This window comes from Elephas maximus, chromosome 11 (assembly GCF_024166365.1).
Source record: "Elephas maximus indicus isolate mEleMax1 chromosome 11, mEleMax1 primary haplotype, whole genome shotgun sequence".
Taxonomy (NCBI): domain Eukaryota; kingdom Metazoa; phylum Chordata; class Mammalia; order Proboscidea; family Elephantidae; genus Elephas; species Elephas maximus.
Window position 1 is genome coordinate 97,180,125 of NC_064829.1, and position 18,963 is coordinate 97,199,087.

The window sequence follows — 18,963 nt, forward strand, 5'->3', positions numbered from 1 at the left end:
CCAAAAAGTTGCCAGTTCAAATCCACCAATCGCTCCTTGGAAACCTTACGGAGCAGATCCACTGTCTCCTATTAGTCGGAAACGGTTTTTTTTTTTTTTTTTGCTATCTATGCCCATTTATTTAACCACCACATCTATGTGTTGAAATGTATAGATTCATGTTGTTGTTAGGTGCCGTTCAGTCTGTTCCTACCCATGGTGACCCTAAATACAACAGAATGAAACACTGCCTGGTCCTGCGCCATCCTCATAACCATTATTATGCTTGAGACCTTAACTGTGTCAATCCATCTTGTTGAGGATCTTCCTCTCTTTCACTGACACTCTACCAAGCATGATGTCCTTCTCCAGGGACTGGTCCCTCCTGATAACATGGCCCAAGTGTGTGAGACAAAGTCTCGCCATCATTGCTTCTAATGAGCATTCTGGCTGTACTTCTTCCAAGACAGATTTGTTTGTTCTTTTGGCAGGCCATAGTATATTCAATATTCTTCACCAACACCATAGTTCAAAGGCATCAATTCTTTTTTGGTCTTCCTTATTCACAGGCAGCTCTCACATGCATATGAGGCTGTTGAAAACATCCTGGTTGGGTCAGGCACACCTTAGTCCTTAAAGTGACATCTTTGCTTTTTAACACTTTAAAGAGGTCTTTTGCAGCAGATTTGCTCAATGCAGAGTCATTTGATTTCTTGACTACTGCTTCCATGGGTGTTGATTGTGGATCCAAGTAAAATGAAATCCTTGATAACTTCAATTTTTTCTTCATTTATCATGATGTTGCTTATTTGTCCTGTTTGAGGGTTTTTGTTTTCTTTATGTAATCCATATTGAAGGCTGAGGTCTTTGATCTTCAATAAGTTCTTCAAGTCCTCTTCACTTTCAACAAGCAAGTTTGTGTCACCTGCATATCAAAGGTTGTTTATGAGTCTTCCTCCAATCCTGATGCCGTGTTCTCCCTTATATAGTCCAGCTTCTTGGATTATTTGCTCAGCATACAGATTGAATAGGTAGGGTGAAAGGATACAGCCCTGATGCACACTTTTCCTGACTTTAAACCATGCAGTATCCCCTTGCTCTGCTCAAACGACTGCCTCTTAGTCTAAATGCAGGTTTCTCATGAGCACAATTAAGTGTTCTGGAATTCCCATTCTTCACAGTGTTATCCGTAATTTGTTATGATCCACACTGTTGAATGCTTTTGCATAGTCAGTAAAACACAGATAAACATCTTTCTGATATTCTCTGCTTTCAGCCAGGATCCATCTGACATCAGCAGTGATAGCCTTCATTCCACATCCTCTTCTGAATCTGGCTTGAATTTCTGGCAGGTGCCTGTGAATATACTGCTGCAGCCGCTTTTGAATGATCTTCAGCAAAATTTTACTTGCCTGTGATATTTATGATATTAGTCGATAATTTCTGCATTCTGTTGGATCACCTTTCTTTGAAGTGGGTACAAATATGGATCTCTTCCAGTCAGTTGGCCAGGTTCCAAATTTCTTGGCATAGGGGAATGAGCACTTCGAGCACTGCATTCGTTTGTTGAAACATCTCAGTTGGTGTTCTGTCAATTCCTGAGGCCTTGTTTTTTGCCAGTGCCTTCAGTGCAGCTTGGACTTCTTCCTTCAGTACCATCGGTTCTTGATCACATGCTACCTTCTGAAATGTTTGAACATCCACCAATGCTTTTTTTGGTACAGTAACCCTGTGTACTCCTTCCATCTTCATTTGATGCTTCCTTCGTCATTTAATATTTTCCCCGTGGAATCCTTCAATATTGCAACTCGAGCCTTGCATTTTTCCTTCAGTTCTTTCAGTTTGAAAAATGCTAAACACATTCTTCTCTTTTGGTTTTCTATCTCCAGGTCTTTGCATATTTCATTATAATCATTTACTTTGTCTTCTGAAACTGCCCTTTGAAATCTTCTGTTCAGCTCTTTTACTTCATCGTTTCTTCCTTTCACTTTAGCAACTCTGCGTTCCAGAGCAACAGAGTCTCTTCTGACATCCATTTTGATCTTCTCTTTTTTTCCCATGTTTTTAACGACCCTTGCTCTCTTCATGTATGATGTCCTTCCACAACTCATATGGCCTTCGGTCCTTAGTGTTCAGTGTGTCAAATCTATCCTTGAGATGATCTCTACATTCAGGCGGGATATACTAAAGGTCATACTTTGGCTCTCATGGACTTGTTCTAGTTTTCTTCAACTTCAACTTGAACTTGTATATGAGCACTTGATGGTCTGTTCCACGATCAGCCCTTGGCCTTGTTCTGACTGATAATATTGAGCTTCTTGTTAGTCTCTCTCCACAGCTGTAGCTGATTTGATTCCCGCGTATTCCATCTGGTGAGGTTCACATGTATAGACGCCATTTATGTTGTTGAAAAAGGTATTTGCAATGAAGAAGTCATTGGTCTTGCAAAATTCTATCATGTGATCTCTGGCATCATTTCTATCATCAAGGCCAACTACCAATCCTTGTTTCCAACTTTTGCATTCCACTCGCCAATAATTATCAATACGTCTTGATTGCATGTTTGATCAATTTCAGACTGCAGAAGTTGGTGAAAATCTTCAATTTATTCATTTTTGGCCTTAGTGGTTTGTCTTAGTTATCTAGTGCTGCTGTAATAGAAATACCACAAGTGGATGGCTTTAACAAAGGGAAATTTATCCTCTCACAGTCTAATAGGCTGGAAGTCCAAATTCAGGGTGTCTTTCTTTTTCTGGAGGAAGATCCTTGTCGTCAATCTTCTCTGGTCGAGAAGCTTCTCAGTGCAGGAACCCCCAGGTCCAAAAGACGTGCTCTGCTCCCAGCACTGCTTTCTTTGTGGTATGAGGTTACCATGTCTCTCCGCTGGCTTCTCTCTTTTATATCTCAAAAAGTATTGGCTTAAGACACAACCTAGCCCTATAGATTGAGTCCTGCCTCATTAAGATAACTGCCTCTAATCCTGCCTCATTAACATCATAGAGGTAGGACTTACAAAACATAGGATAATCACAAGATGACAAAATCGTGAACAATTCCACAATACTGGGACACAATTTGTTGGGACACAATTCAATCCATGACATGGTTTGTACATAAATTTGAATAATAGTTGTCTTAACTGGTTATCCTTGTACGTGTATGGATATTATCCTATCACTGACACTGTTGTACTTCAGGATAGATCTTGAAATGCTCTTTTTGAGGATGAACACTACGCCATTCCTCTTCAATTTGTCATTCCCAGTGTAGTAAACCATATGATTATCTCATTCAGGATGGCCAGTACCAGTCCCTTTCAGCTCACTAATGCCTACGATATTGATGTTTATGCATTCCATTTCAATTTTGATGATTTCAGATTTTCCTAGATTCATACTTTGTGCATTCCACGTTCCGACTATTAATGGATGTTTGTAGCTGTTTCTTCTCATTTTGAGTTGTACCATATCAGCAAATGAAGGTCCCAAAAGCTTGACTCCATCCACATCGTTAAGGTCGACTCTACTTTGAGGAGACAGTGCTTCCCCAGTCATCTTTTGAGTGCCTTCCAACCTGAGGGGCTCATCTTCCAGCAATATATCAAACAATGTTCTGCTGCTATTCATAAGGTTTTCATTAGCCAGTTTTTTCAGACTGCCAGGTCCTTCTTCCTAGTCTGTCTTAGTCTGGAAGCTCCACTTAAATCTGCCCACTAAGTGTAACCCCACCGGTATTTTAAATACTGGTGGCAAAGCTTACAGTATTGCAGCAATATGCAAGCCACCACAGTATGAAAAACTGACAGAACAGACACAAGGATTCATAGCTACTGTGTTTTATCCAAAACCTTTTCCTTTTTTTTACTTTTTATTACGTTTTTCATTGAAGGCAAATTTATATACAGTGAAATGTATAAGTTTTACACACATAATTCAATGAGTTTTGATAAAAGCATACACCCATGTAACCACAATCCCAATCAAGAGATAGAACATTTCCAGCACCCCGGAAAATTTCCTCATGTCTTCTTAAAGTTAATCCTAGTTCCCCCAAAGAGAGGCAGCTACTGTCCCCATAAATTAATTTTGTCTGTCCTTGAACTTCATTTAAGTGGGATTATATTCAAACTTGAAGCTCTGTGATTCTAAAGCCTATGTTCTTTCCACTGAATGTATAGGTTAACACTTAGAGGACTTTGAGGGCTACAGGAATCAGCCCCTGCCCTCTCCTTGCCCCAACAGGGCTGTGATCCCTCAAGCCAGGGCTGGGTCTCTCCAATTTCTCACTGGTGGATTTTGATGTCAAAGTACTCATTGCTGGTAGCTTCCTGCTCAGTTTTCTTCTCATTCAAATTTGAGGGAAGCATAATGGAGCTCTTCTTCCTCCCCTGAGGAGGGGGTGGCCACAGCAGGGGGAAGGTGGTCTGGGGGGCTGTTTTCCCGGAATTCAATCAGGACACCCTGAGTGGAGGGAGAGAGAAGGGGATCAGAGCACAGCAGCGGGGACAGGATAAGGCAGGGAGCATCAGGGAGATAAACCCATGAATTCCTTCATCCACTCATCCCAACAAAATTTATGAGACCTCCTTCATTCATGCTTCCCAAAATATTTCATCCTTACTGAGCACCTTATTTGGTGATTCAGTGGCAGAATTCTCACCTTCCATGTAAGAGACCAGGTTCAATTCCTGGACAATGTACCTCATGCACAGCTACTGCCCGTCTGTCAGTGGAGGCTTGCCTGTTGCTATGAAGCTGAACAGGTTTCAGCAGAGCTTCCAGAGTAAAAGGGACTAGGAAGAAAGGTCTGACAATCTACTTCCTAAAACCAGACGATGGAAGCCCTGTGGATCACAATGGTCTGATCCACAACTGATCACGGGGATGGCACAGGACTAGGCAGAATTTCATTCAGTTGTGCATGGGGTCACCGTGAGTCAGGGGCCAACTTGATGGCAGCTAACGATAACAACCTTATTTGACACTTACCAATCTTACTGACTTCCAAGAACAAGCCCATAAGGAAGAGATTATTATTAACTCCATTTTTTTAGATATGAAAATTGAGATTGAGACAAGTAACTTGCCTGGTGAAGCCAGGATCTGACCCAGTTCTTCCTGACCCCAAAGCCTGGTGTTCTACTAAGACCTCTTGCAGCTTAGGCGGTGCTGACCCAGGTACTGAATACAGTTGTCCCTTGGTATCCCCAGGAGGATTCGTTCCAGGACCCCCACAGATATCAAAATCAGAGGATGCTCAAGTCCCTTATATAAAATGGCTTTGGCATAGAACCTAGCCAGGCCCCCATGCCCATTCCCCTGTCAAGGCCCCACCCTGGGGGGTATGCTCCCTCCCTCAGTGGGAGAGCTGCCTAGCGGAAGTGCAACCTAAAAAGGAAGAGTAAGAGACGGATGTGTGAGGACCGTGGGGAGCTGGATGCCAGCACTGAGGCGGGACCCAGAGCCTGGAGTACGGGACTGCGTTGACCTCGAGTAACTGAAGCCTGGGAAAGCAAAACCATGGATAACGGGGTGTGGGGAGTTTACTTCTATTTTCAATCTGTGGATTGGGAACCTCCGAATCTAGAGGGCCAACTGTATACCATTGTAGACATGGCCTCTGACCTCTTGCAGCTCCCTTTTTAATTGAGGTAGCTAATAATAAAATTGGAGCCATCAAATAAATTCCTAACCGTGGATTATGATATCATCATTGACAGGAACAAGGTGAGAGAGAGAGTGCTCAGCTACTAATCAAAAGGTTAGTGGTTCAAACCCACCCAGCAACTTCACAGGAGAAAAGACCTGGCAATCTACTCCCCTAAAAATTACAGCCTAGAAAACCCTATGGGGCAGTTCTACTCTGTCGCATGGGGTCACTGTGAGTCTAAATAGGCTCAACGTCTCCTAACAACAACGAAGAGGTCCATGTCCTTATCCCCAGAACTTCTGAATATGTTACCTTACATGGCAAAAAGGATTTTTCAGATGTGATTAAATTAAGGATACTGACATGGGGAGATTATGCTGGATTATCTGGGTGGGCTCAGTGGAATCACAAGAGTTCTTCGAAGTCAAAGAAGGGGGCAGGGCTTGTTAGTGTCAGAGATTTGAAGATGCTAAGCTGCTGGCACTCAACTGTAACCAAAAGGTAGGCCGTTCAAACCCACCAGTGGCTCCATGGGAGAAAAGACCTGGTGATCTGCTCCCTTAAAGGTCACAGCCCAGGAAACCCTATGGCTTCTACTCTGTCCTATAGGTTCACCATAAGTCAGAATCAGCTAGATGGCACACAACAGCAACAGCAAGCTGCTGGACTTGGAAAAAAGAAAAAAATTTTTTTTTTTTTTTAGACTTGGAGGTGGAGGAAAAGATCATTAGCCAAGGATTACAGGCGGCTTCTAGAAGCTGGAAAAGGCAAGGAAACAGATTCTCCCCTGGATCCTTCAGAAGGAACACAGACCACTGACAGCTTGATTTTAACCCAGTGAGAACCATTTTGGACTTCTGACCTCCAGAACTGTAAGATAATAGTGTTGTTTTAAGCTAACGAGCTTGTGGTGGTTTGCTCACTGGTTCTTGGCTCACTCTAGCTAATTACGTAGACTTCTTTGTTTCTCCTTCACTCCCCAGCCACGTCATGCTCCTGCTTCTGAGGGTGAGGCTGTTCCCTCTGCCTGGAATGCTCTTTGATCACACAATCACAAGGCAGGCTCCCTGGCTTCCTCCATGTCTTTGCTCAAACATCACCGCCCCACACTGACAAAAGCCAAAAGCCAACCCTCAGCATGCCATATTTCCTATGCCCTGCATTTTCCCCAAAGTATATGTCTATTTTTTTATATTCTACTTATTTATTGTTTGTTTGTTTTACCTATGTTCGTTTATTGTTTGGTTATATTCCTTTTCTAGGAGCCCTGGTGGTGCAACGATTAAGCGCTCGGCTGGTAACCAAAAGGTTGGCTGTTCAAACCCACCCAGCACCTCTGCAGGAGAAAAGACCTGGTGATCTGCTCCCATAAAAATTACAGCCTAGAAAACCCTACAGGGCCAGTTCTACTCTGTCACATGGGGTCACTATGAGTCAGAATCAACTCAAAGGCAAAAGGATAAACAACAGGATAAAAGTTATTTGAAGGCAAGATTTTAAAATGCGTTTTGTTCATAGCTGAGTTTCTATAGTAGATCCCTGGGTAGCACAAACATTTGCTCTTGGCTACTGTTAAAAAAAAAAAAAAAAACTGTTACAGATTGAATTTTGCCCCCCCAAAATATGTGTTGTAAGTCCTAACCTCTTTGCCTGTGGTTAGAGGAGCCCTGGTAGTGCGGTAGTTAAGTGGTCAGCTGCTAACCAAAAGGTCCGTGATTCAAACCCACCAGCCACTCTGTGGAGAAAGATGTGGGAGTCTACGTCTGCAGCCTTGGAAACTTTATGGGGCAGTTCTATTCTGCCCTATAGGGTCGCTATGAGTTGGAATCAACTCAACAGCGATGAGTTATGCCTGTGTTTATATTCCCATCTGGGAATGGGTTGTCCTAATTACATTAATGAGACAGAATTAGTGTAGCATGTGTCTTAAGTCACTCTCTTTTAAGATATAAAAGACATTAAACAAACAGACCAAAGCAGCAGAGACAGGTAAAATGAGATGCCAAGCCACATGAAGATTGCCCAGGAGCAGAAGCACTGATGAGACAAGGACTTTTCTCTAGAGTCGGCAGAGAGAGAAAGCCTTCCCCTAGAGGCCCGAAACCCACCCACAGCCATCGAGTCGATTCCAACTCAGAGCTACCTAGAGGCAGCACCCTGAGTTAGGACTTCTAGCCTCCTAAACTGTGAGAAAATAAATTTCTGTTTCTTAAAGCCATCCGCTTGTGCTATTTCTGTTATAGCAGGGCTAGATAACTAAGACAGCTACTCAGTGGTGCTACAAAGGAAAAGCTGGTGAATCTGCTTCGTAAAGATTACAGCCAAGAAAACCCTATGGAGTAGAGCAGCTCTACTCTGCACACATGGGGACTCCATGAATCAGAACCAACTTGACTGCAGCAGCCTTGGGCTTTTTTTTTTTTTTTTACAAAACAGGGTGGGCCCCCATGGAAACTACAACGCCTGTCACTTAGTAGGTGCTCAGTAATATATCCCGAAAGAATTAATTAATGAAAAAATGCATGTTCCTCAGCTCCTGAAAACCTTTCAATTGCTGCCAAACTCTGAATGCAATACAACCAACAACAAAACAACCCACTGCCATCAAGTCGATTCCAACTCATAGCGACCCTATAAGACAGAGTAGAACTGCCCCATATGGTTTCCAAGGAGCCACTGGTGGATTCGAACCGCTGACTTTATGGTTAGCAGCTGAGCTCTTAACCACTGTGCCACCGGGGCTCTATGCAATAAGTAAATGAAAAAAAAAGTGACATTTACATCAGAGCATGAACAGTGAGCAGGAATGAATGAGTAGGAATGGGGAGGGAAGGGTATTTGAGGAGGAAGGAACAGCTCATGCAAAGACTCAGAGGCACAGATAACCTTGTTCTGGTTGAGACAGTGAAAAGCCCAGTATGGATGGAGCACAGAGTGTAAAGTGGGGAGTGCCAGGAAGATGAGCTGGTGACCAGGGCTGTGATTAGGGTGAGGTAAGTGAGGCACTATCCCCAAGAACAAAACTTAAAAGGAGTACCAAAAACCTCAGTAATTAATTAAGATAAATAATGTTTTAAAACAGTATTTGTAAAAAATCAAAATGAATGCCAAAAAAATCCTTAGAGAACAAAATATCAAATTTTTCAGTAAACGTAGGATTGCCATGCTGAGCCATTGGAGGCTGAGACAAAAGAAAAACTGTGTCCCTGTATTTTTAGCATCTGTGTTTTTTCCAGAATGTTAAAATAGTTGAAAAAAATTGTAAAAGTGTGCATATTAAAGCATTATTTTAAGTATTTTATTTGTGTCAAACACAGAATTTATTAAAAATTTTTCCTGGCTTTGTTGGAAGGAAACTCAATAATATTTTCAAAATCTGTTCTGCTGCTGTTGTTTTCACCTGAGAAAGCTGCCATGTTTGACAACCCCTCCTGACTAAATGACAACCTTAAATAAAAGCTAATTAATTTCAGTTTACTGATCATGTCATTATTTAAAATTTTGACATTTTTGCTCATCATGAATTTTTTTAAATTTATTTCATTTTTTGTTGTTGTTGGAAATATATACAGTAGAGCACACACCAATTCAATAATTTCTACATGTGCAATTCAGTGACATGGATTACATTCTTCAAGTTGTGCAACCACTCTCACCCCCCTTTTCTGAGCTGAGTTGTTCCTCCCCCATTAACGTAAATCCATTGCCCACTAAGCTTCCTATTTAATCTTCTGAGTTGCTGTTGTCAGTTTGATCCCATATAGACAGTTCTTTTGAAAAGCGCAGTGGTCAAGGCAGACATTCTTTACTAGTTAAGCTAAACTATTGTTTGATTTAAAGAAGGCTTCAGGGAATATTTTTGTCTTAAGGTTTAAAGATTATGTCAGGGCAATAGTTTTGAGGGTTCACCCAGCCTCAATGGCTCCAGAACGTCTGGATTCCATCATCATGGATTGTTTTGCGTTAATTTTGATTTTTTAAAATATTGTATTGAGATATAACGTATCTCAATTACTGATGTTTTTTGCAGCTTCCTCTGAGGCCAGGGCCTCACCTTACCATAATTCCAGCCTTACTGGAGTGGTGCCCCAAAATATGCAGGTCGGTGTTTCAAACCCAACAATGTCTCCAAGGGAGAAAGACCTGGTGATATGCTTCAGTAAAAACTGCAGCCTAGAAAATCCTATGGGGCGGTTCTACTCTGTCACATGGTGTCACCATGAGTTGAAAATCGACTAGATGGCATGCGAAAAAAACAACATGACGGGAGAATAAAAAGGAGCCCTGCTGGCTCAATGGTTAAGAGCTCAGCTGCTAACCAAAAGGTCAGCAGTTCAAACCCACCAGCCACTCCAAAGGAGAAAGATGTGTCAGACTGCTTCCAAAAGATTGTTCCTGTTGTTGTTGTTGTTGTTAGCTCCCATCGAGTTGGTTCTGACTCACAGGAACCCTATGTACCACAGAACGAAACACTGCCCGGTCCTGCGCAATCCTTACAATTATCATTGCTTGAGCCCATTGTTTCAGCCACTGTGTCAATCCATCTCATTGAGGATCTTCCTCTTTTCCACTGACCTTGTACTTTACCAAGCATAATGTCCTTCTCCAGGGACTGATACCTCCTGACATGTCCAAAATATGTAAGATGAAGTCTCACCTTTCTTGCTTCTAAGGAATATTCTGGTTGTACTTCTTCCGAGACAGATTTGTTCATTCTTTTGGCAGTCCATGGTATATTTAACATTTCTCACCAACACCACAATTCAAAGGCATCAATTCTTCTTTGGTCTTCCTTGTTCATTTTCCAGCTTTCACATCCATATGGTGCCATTGATTAGAAATACCACGGCTTGGATCAGGCTCACCTTAGTCTTCAAGGTGACATCTTTGCTTTTCAACACTTGAAAGAGGTGCTTTGCAGCAGATTTGCCCAATACAATGCATCTTTTGATTTCTCGACTGCTTTTTCCATGGGTGTTGATTGTGGATCCAAGTAAAATGAAGCCCTTGACAACTTCAATCTTTTCTCTATTTATCAAGATGTGGCTTATTGGTCCAATCGTGAGGATTTTTGTTTTCTTTATGTTGAGGTATAATCCATACTGAAGACTGGGGTCTTTGCTCTTCATCAGTAAGTGCTTCAAGTCCTCTTCACTTTCAGCAAGCAAGGTTGTGTCATCTGCATAATGCAAGTTGTTAACGAGTCTTCCTTCAATCCTGATGCCCCATTCCTCTTCATATAGTCCAGCTTCTCATATTTGCTCAGCATACAGATTGAATAGGTATGGTGAAAGGATACAACCCTGACGCACACCTTTCCTGACTTTAAACCACTCAGTATCCACTTATTCTGTCCGAACAACTGCATCTTGACCCATGTACAGGTTCCTCAAGAGCACAATTAAGTGTTCTGGAATTCCCATTCTTCTCATTGTTATCCATAATTTGTTTTGATCCACACAGTCAAATGCCTTTGCATAGTCAATGAAACACAGGTAAACTTCCTTCTGGTATTCCCTGCTTTGAGCCAGGACCCACCTGACACCAGCAATGATATCCCTAGTTCCACATACTCTTCGGAATCCAGCTTGAATTTCTTGCAGTTCCTTGTCAATATACTGCTGCAACTGCTTTTGAATGATCTTCAGCAAAATTTTGCTTGCGTGTGATATTAATGACCTTGTTAGATAATTTCCACATTTGGTTGGATCACCTTTCTTGGGAATAGGCATAAATATGGATCTCTTCCAGTCAGTTGGCCAAGTAGCTGTCTTCCAAATTTCCTGGCATAGATGAGTGAGCGCTTCCAGCGCAGCATCCACTTATAAAAACATCTCAGTTGACATTCTGTCAATTCCTGGAGCCTTGTTTTTCGATAATGCCTTCAGTGCAGCCTGGACTTCTTCCTTCAGCACCATCAGTTCCTGATCATATGCTACCTCTTAAAATAGTTGAACTTCGACTAATTCTTTTTGGTATAATGACTCTGTGTATTCCTTCCATCTTCTTTTAATGCTTCCTGTGTCGTTTAATATTTTCCCCATAGAATCCCTCACTATTTGCAACTCAAGGCTTGAATTTTTGCTTCAATTCCTTCAACTTGAGAAATACCAGGCTTGTTCTTCCCTTTTGGTTTTCCATCTCCAGCTCTTTGCATATATCATTATAATACTTTACTTTGTCTTCTCGAGCTGCCCTTTGAAATCTTCTGTTCCCTTCTTTTACTTCATCATTTCTTCATTTTGCTTTAGCTGCTCAGAGTTCAAGAGCAAGTTTCAGGTTCTCCTCTGACATCCATCTTGGTATTTTCTTTATTTTCAATGACCTGTTGCTTCCTTTATGTAGGATGTCCTTGATGTCATTCCACAACTCGTCTGGTCTTCAGTCATTAGTGTTCAAAGCCTCAAATTTATTCTTGAAGTGGTCTTTAAATTCAGGTGGTATGCTCAAGGCCGTACTTTGGCTCTCATGAACTCGTTCCAATTTCTTTCAGTTTCAACTTGAATTTGCATATGAGCAATTGATGGTCTGTTCCACAGTTGGCCCCTGGCCTTGTTCTGACTGATGATATTGAGCTTTTCCATCGTCTCTTTCCACGGATATAGTCGATTTGATTCCTGAGTATTCCATCTGGCGAGGTCCATGTGTATAGTCGCCGTTTATGTTGGTGAAAGAAGGTATTTGCAATGAAGAAGTTGTTGGTCTTGCAAAATTCTATCATTCAATCTGTCACCAAGGCCACATTTTCCAACTACCAATCCTTCTTTGTTCCCAGCTTTCGCGTTCCAATCACCAGGAAATTATCCATGCATCCTGATTGCATGTTTGATCGGTTTCAGACTGCAGAAGCTGATACAGATCTTCAGTTTCTTCATCTTTGGCCTTAGTGATTGATGCTTAAATTTTAATAATAGTCATATTAACTGGCCTTTCTTGTAGGAGTGCAGATATTATCCTATCACTGACAGCGTTGTACTTCAAGATAGATCTTGAAATGTTCTTTTTGATGACTAATGCAACACCATTCCTCTTCAAGTTGCCATTCCTGGCATAGTAGACTACGTGATTATCTGATTCAAAATGGCCAGTACCAGTCCATTTCAGCTCACTAACGCCTAGGATATTGATCTTTATGCGTCCCATTTCATTTTCCTAGATTCATATTTTGCAGATTCCAGGTTCCAATTATTAATGGATGTTTGCAACTGTTTCTTCTGTTTTTGAGTCGCGCCACATCAGCAAATGAAGGTCCCAAAAGCTTGACTCCATCCATGTCATTAAGGTCAACTCTACTTTGAGGAGGCAGCTCTTCCCCGGTCATCTTTTGAGTGTCTTCCAACCTGGGGGGCTCATCTTCTGGCACTATATCAGACAATGTCCCACTGGTATGCATACGGTTTTCACTGGCTAATTCTTTCCAGAAGTAGACTGCCAGGTCCTCCTTCTTAGTCTTAGTCTGGAAGCTCAGCTGAAACCTGTCCTCCATGGGTGACCTGCTGGTATTTAAATACCAGTGGCATAGCTTCCAGCATCACAGCAAAACACAAGCCCCCCAATATGGCAAACTGACAGACACATGGGGGTCCAAAAGACTATGGCCTTGGAAACCCTGTGGGGAAGTTCTACTCTGTCCTATATGTTTGCTATGAGTCGGAAATGGCTCAAGGGCACATAACAACAACAACAACAAGAAAGGGAGGACAGAGAAGAGGCAACTCCTCACCACCTGGCCTAGTAGACTGCATGTCCTCAGCAAGATGGGAAATTCAGCAGGAGAAGCTGGCTTGGAAGTGAGGGAGATGAGGAGAACAAGTTTGGCTGTGCTGAGTGGAGCAATCCTGGGGGCCTCCCCGGGGAGATGTCCAGGCAGGATGCTGGGTGGCCGTCTAGCAGCCCATATCACTCACCTGAGAGGCCCACCCCAGCACTGTGTTTGCATACTCCGTGTCTGTGTCCTCCATGTCCTCTGCCGGCCTTGCCGCTCTCTTCCTGCAGGACCTCACTCTGGACAAAGCAAGAAGAGAGCATTTCAGTCTGGCCAGGTGAAGGGCAGTGGGTGAACAAATCCCCATCTATTGACTTATAAGGAAATGAAGGTTTAGTTAAGGTGGGAGGGGGTGGCCAGTCCCAGAAAACCCCAATGTTGAAAACACAGGCTCCCCCACCTCCTGGACTGGACTGGGAGCCCAGCTAGAATTGGTATATGTAGAGACTTTAAACATGCTCCAGTAACCTCTTCCTGCCCTTGTTTTGGGCTCTTGATCCAGCCACGTCCCTTCAGCTATGGGTTTAGGGATTTTGTCACCAGCCTGCCCTTCCCACCACGGTCTCTCTCCCCCTCCCCACGGCCAATGCTCACTTGTTGAAGATGAGGAAGAAGGAGAGTAAGACCAGGGCTGTGGCACCGGCTCCCCCGACTGCCCCCAGCACCACTCCAGATTCAAACCACGCTTCCCCTGCAGACAGATTGGTATATGGTGATTCACCTCCCAGAACTCAGTCTCTGCTTCCCCACTCCCAGTAGGGCCCTAGGCACCTGTTTTCCAGCGCTTTTTTTCCCTAGACGCCAACAACAAGAGAGACACAAGGGGGCGGGGACTAAGGTAATGTGAGTGAGCCTTGAAAGTACAGGGTTACATCTTGTCTTTATTTAAAATTTTCATATTTTGTTTAAGGAGCACTGATGGCACTGTGGTTAAGGACTCAGCTGCTAACCAAAAAGTCGGTGGTTTGAACCCACCCACCAGCTCCATGGTGGTGATTTGCTCCCATAAAAATTGTTGTTGTTGAGTGCTGTCAAGCCATTTCCAACTCATAATGACCTTATGTACAACAGAATGAAACACCTCCAGTTCTGCACCATTCTCACAATGATTGCTGTGGCTGAGCCCATTGTTGCAGCCACTGTGTCAATCCATCTCCTTGAGGATCTTCCTCTTTTTTGCTGACCTTCTACTTTACCAAGCATGAAGTCCTTCTCCAGGGACTGGTCCCTCCAGATAACACGTCCAAAGTATGGGAGAAGAAGTCTCGCCATCCTTGCTTCTAATGAGCATTCTGGCTGTACTTCTTCCAGGACAGATTTGTTTGTTCTTCTATCAGTCCACGGTATATTCAATATTCTTTGCTAATACCATAATTCAAATGCATCAGTTCTTCTTCAGTCCTCCTTATTCATTGCCCTGTGAAGATTACAGCCTAGAAAACCCTATGGGGCAATTCTTCTCTAACATAGAGGGTCACTATGAGTTGGAATCTACTCAGACAATAGCTTTTCTTCATCATGGAATCTATTTTGCATTCATTTTGATTTTTTAAACATAGTGCATTACTATATTATTTTGCTTGATTGCTGAGTTTTTTGGCTCCTCCTTAAATTTTTGCACCTAAAATGTGCACCTCACTTGCTTCACCCTATCCTCGACTCTGTGAGGCAAGGACCTTGTCTCTCCTCACACACCCACCCTTCTGCCTCAAGATCCATCTCCTCCCCCAGGCTTCTCCTTCACAGTTGTCACCCCACCCCACATCCTGACCTGCAAAAAGAGAAGACAGTGATGATGTGGGTCCCAGGGTAACTCCAAGCCTCGAAGCTGAGCGCCAGACCAAAGCCAAGCTCCCCTAGGAAGCTCAGGCAGCAACTGTGTAGCTGTGAAGGTAGGATAGTGCTATTCTCCTCCCAAAGCTCTTCACCAATCTAACAGAGCATGGAAGAACCCCAGATGCCCCCACATACTCACTCTGCAGGATAAGGCTGAGAGAGGCGTACTGGGAGCCAAGAGGGTGCTGAGCTTGGCAGGTGAATTCTCCTTCATCTGTGACGTGGATACAAGGCAGCTCCAAGACCCCAGGGTTCAAGGGCTGGGAGGGACTCAGGATTAGGCTCTCCCGGGTCCAGCTAAACCTGGCAGAGGGGTTACTGCTGGCGACACAGGCCAGTCGTAGGTACTGGCCCTCCTGGACATGTAGTGATGAACCGTTCCCTATGACAGTGGATTCTAAAAGGAGACAGAAAAAGATTCCGAGCGTCAGAGAGAAAAAGACATCCAGAAAAAGAGGAAGAGTACAGAAAGAGATGGGGTGAGGGGGACAGACACACACACAGGCGTAGACTGAGAGAGTAGAGACTCTGTAAGAGGGACACAGAGAGGGAGCTATGATGTTAATTTCATGTCACCCTGGCTAGGCTGTTGTGCCCATTGTTTTGGCCAAACACTGGTGAAGATACTGCTCTGAAGGTGTTTACATGTGATTAGCATTTAAGCCAGTTAACCTTAGGTAAAAGAGATGACTCTCCACAGTGTGAGTGGGTCTGATCCAACCAGTTGTCCGCCTTGAAAGAAAAAATCTGAGTTTTCCAGAGGGAGAAAGATTTTGCCTCAAGACTATAAATAAGCATCCTGCCTGAATCTGTACCCCAACCAACTGACCTACAGATTTTGGCCATAAGACTGATAAATACACCAAACTTCTGTCCCAAACAGGATTGATGAGGCTAGGAAGAAACACACACTTTCACATCTCCCTGGTGGAAATGTAAACTTGATTAGCCTCAATAAACAACAATGTGGCCATTTTTTTTTTCCCCCAGTTGCTGTTGAGTTGATTCTGACTCATGGCAACCACATTTGTGCAGAGGAGAACTGCTCCATAGGATTTTCAAGGCTGTGACTCTTTGGAACCAGATTGCCAGGGTTTACTTCTGAGGCATCTTTGTGTGGGTTTGAACTACAAACATTCTGGTTAGTAGTCAAGTGCTTAACCAATTACACCACCAAGAAACTCCAGCTTGGCTATGTTTCCAAAATTAGAAAGAACGTATGATCCAGTTACTTTGCTTTTAGGTATTTGTTTCACAGACAAGATACACTTGTGAAAGCGGAGACAAATAGATGAAAGATAAAAGATTATTCACTGCATTCATTTTTGTTGTTGTTGTTAGTGGAAAACTTAATGACATTCTTTCCCATTAAGAAAAGATGTGCGTGGATCCAGAGCCCATCCATACATGGGATACTGCACGATGAGAGACAGGAACCAGGATGGTCTTTACTGTTGACATTAAGTGACCACTTGGACATACTAGGTGGAAAAGCCAGGGCACAGAGCAGCATGCACAAAACACTGACCCTTTCTGGGGAGGGGAGCTGGCATCTGGGGACAGACTTAGCTGAGATTTTTCAATTTCAGAATTAAGAACATATTACCTCTCCAAAAGGATTTAAATAAACCTGATTAGGGAAAATAAAAACACAAAGCTAGAGGAGTCATCAGGAGTTGGATGATAAGGGACCTCAAAGTGCTGTTCTACTACTTGCAAAGGGGGGCATAAGTTCACCAATAAGGGGATCTCTGGCCACCAGGGTGAATCCAGGAGGACATGGAGGACCCCAGCCTGGCCCCTGCTCCCAACAACCCCATGGAAGAGAGATGCTTCCTACCTGTGCCATTTCCTCGGAAGACAGTTATGGTCATGTTCAGTGGAGGGTCTAGGACAGAAAGACACAACCAACCTGCATCAGGGAGAGGGTGGGTGGATGTTGGCCCACGATCCCCAGGAGCTGCAGAAACAGGGAAGGAGTGGAGGCAGACATCTCCCTGGACCCATCCCAGTCCACATTGCAGGACCTGGCACACAGTGTCCAAGGCTCTGACCCCTCCCTGCCCTACTTCCTTCAGAAGCCCCTCATGAGAGAGCCAGGTGCCCACACCCAGCACTCACAGGACACTTTGAGCTGGATGGTCCTCTTCGTGGTCACACCTGCTCCAGGGAAGGTCACCTGGCAGGTGAGGTTGGTGCCGTGGTCCTGAGGCTGTGGGGTGAGGATGAGCACTGAGGAGTAAGGGATCATGGGGTCCCTGGGGGAGATGGAGGCCCCCATCCATGAAAAGATGGGGGGGGTTCCCCGCTCACAAGCCCAGGGCACAGTGCAGTTCAGGATCCTGGGGCGGCTGGACTCCAGGTTCCCCAGGATCTGGATGTTGGGGGTCTGGGTGAGGGCTGGTGGGAAAGGTGGAGACACAGGATCAAGAGGGAGAGATTGCCAGGTACGTCCATGAGTTCTGACCCAATCCTCCCCCTAAGCCCAGCAAGCATCACCCCAACCCCCTCTCAACATGACAAGCAGGGGTTCCCATGACCATCTCCTGTGGTCCCTCCTGGAACCTGTTCCTTACCTGTCACATGCACAGAGAGCTTGTCCGATTGAAAACTGTACTTTATATTTCCTATCACAGCCCGAAAAAAATATGACCCTGAGTCCTGCACCCTGGCGTCTCTGATATCCAAGGAGCAGTTGCAGTTCCTGGGGTCTCCAAGGAGGTGGAATCGACCCTGGGTCTCCTCTTGCACCTTTTGACCTTGTTTGTTTGTGGCCACTGGAGCATCCTTGTTTATATTGGCCCCTTTCCGGAACCAGTAACCGTAAGCTGAGTCAGAGTTAGTCCGGTATTTGTCGGAGTAGAAGACAGTGCAGGGCACAAGGATGCACAGACCCTCCTGTACCCTCACTGGCCCCTTCACTTGCAGCCTGTAGTCCCTCCAAGGTTTACACGACTGACCTTCAGTCCCCTCCATCCCCCAGAGCAAGGGAAACAGCAGCAGCAGCATGTCCAGGTTGGAGAAAGAGTCTCTCCCTGGGAAAGTCTGTTTCTCTTGGCTTGTCTCTAGGGAACTTAGATCTGCAAGATTTAGAGGAAGCCCCAACAGGAAGATGGGGGTGAGGAAAGACTGCTGATCAGTGACCATCCTCAGAGCAGGAACCTCAGACCCAGGCATTGTCAGGGCCAGTCAGCCCTTGGAGACCAATCATCACCTTCACGTGTCCTCTCCTGGGGCCCTGACACCACACAGGGCAAGAAACTAGCCCAAGTTCACATCCAATGCAGGGACCAGCCTCCGTCTCTTGCCTCACTGTCAACCTTCTTCCCCTTGGGTGGCACGTCTACAATGTGAAATTCGGTCCCATCTGGCCTGATCCCACTGAGTTGCTTGCTCTAGGGTTTTTGGAGGTCATTTCTACCAGGGTGGGGCCCAGGAGGGGCTTGGGAGTTGAGATCAGGCACATGAGAGATGGGGCAGCCCTGGTAGATGAGGGAGGCAGCCTCCCCTCCCTCTCTCTCTACCTCCCTCCCTCAGTATACACTTGATGGGCACCCCTTCTCTGAACAACCCACTTGGACGTTGCCCTTGGGGTGTCACCATGTAGTGGAGATAAAATTTCTCCTGGCATCTGTATCTCCCCATGACAGAAGGTGTGAGGGAGATACAGGGGTGGGTCACTGCCCCCAGGTTGCAAATTTCATTCTCAGGAGGACGGGGCAGAGGGGACACTC

General features: G+C 44.4%; 1 protein-coding gene across 1 annotated transcript; it reads right to left on the reverse strand.

Moving 5' to 3' along the window:
* Positions 1-3,818: 3,818 nt before the first annotated feature.
* LOC126085557 (sialic acid-binding Ig-like lectin 13) lies at positions 3,819-18,785 on the reverse strand. The gene is made up of 7 exons (XM_049901096.1): positions 17,806-18,785; positions 17,351-17,629; positions 17,070-17,117; positions 15,369-15,626; positions 13,988-14,084; positions 13,536-13,632; positions 3,819-4,439 (listed from the first exon to the last, which is right to left on the reverse strand). Exons 1-7 carry the CDS (start codon positions 18,404-18,406, stop codon positions 4,323-4,325), a joined length of 1,497 nt encoding a protein of 498 aa, XP_049757053.1. The 5' UTR covers positions 18,407-18,785; the 3' UTR covers positions 3,819-4,322.
* Positions 18,786-18,963: the final 178 nt, after the last annotated feature.

Coding starts and splice junctions, on each gene's coding strand:
- LOC126085557 (XM_049901096.1), bottom strand. CDS start 18,406: ATGCCTGGGTCTGAGGTTCCTGCTCTGAGGATGGTCACTGATCAGCAG. Junction 17,118..17,350: donor CATCCAGCTCAAAGTGTCCT/GTGAGTGCTGGG, acceptor TTTCTGTCCTAG/ACCCTCCACTGAACATGACC. Junction 15,627..17,069: donor CTTCCGAGGAAATGGCACAG/GTAGGAAGCATC, acceptor GTCTCCTTTTAG/AATCCACTGTCATAGGGAAC.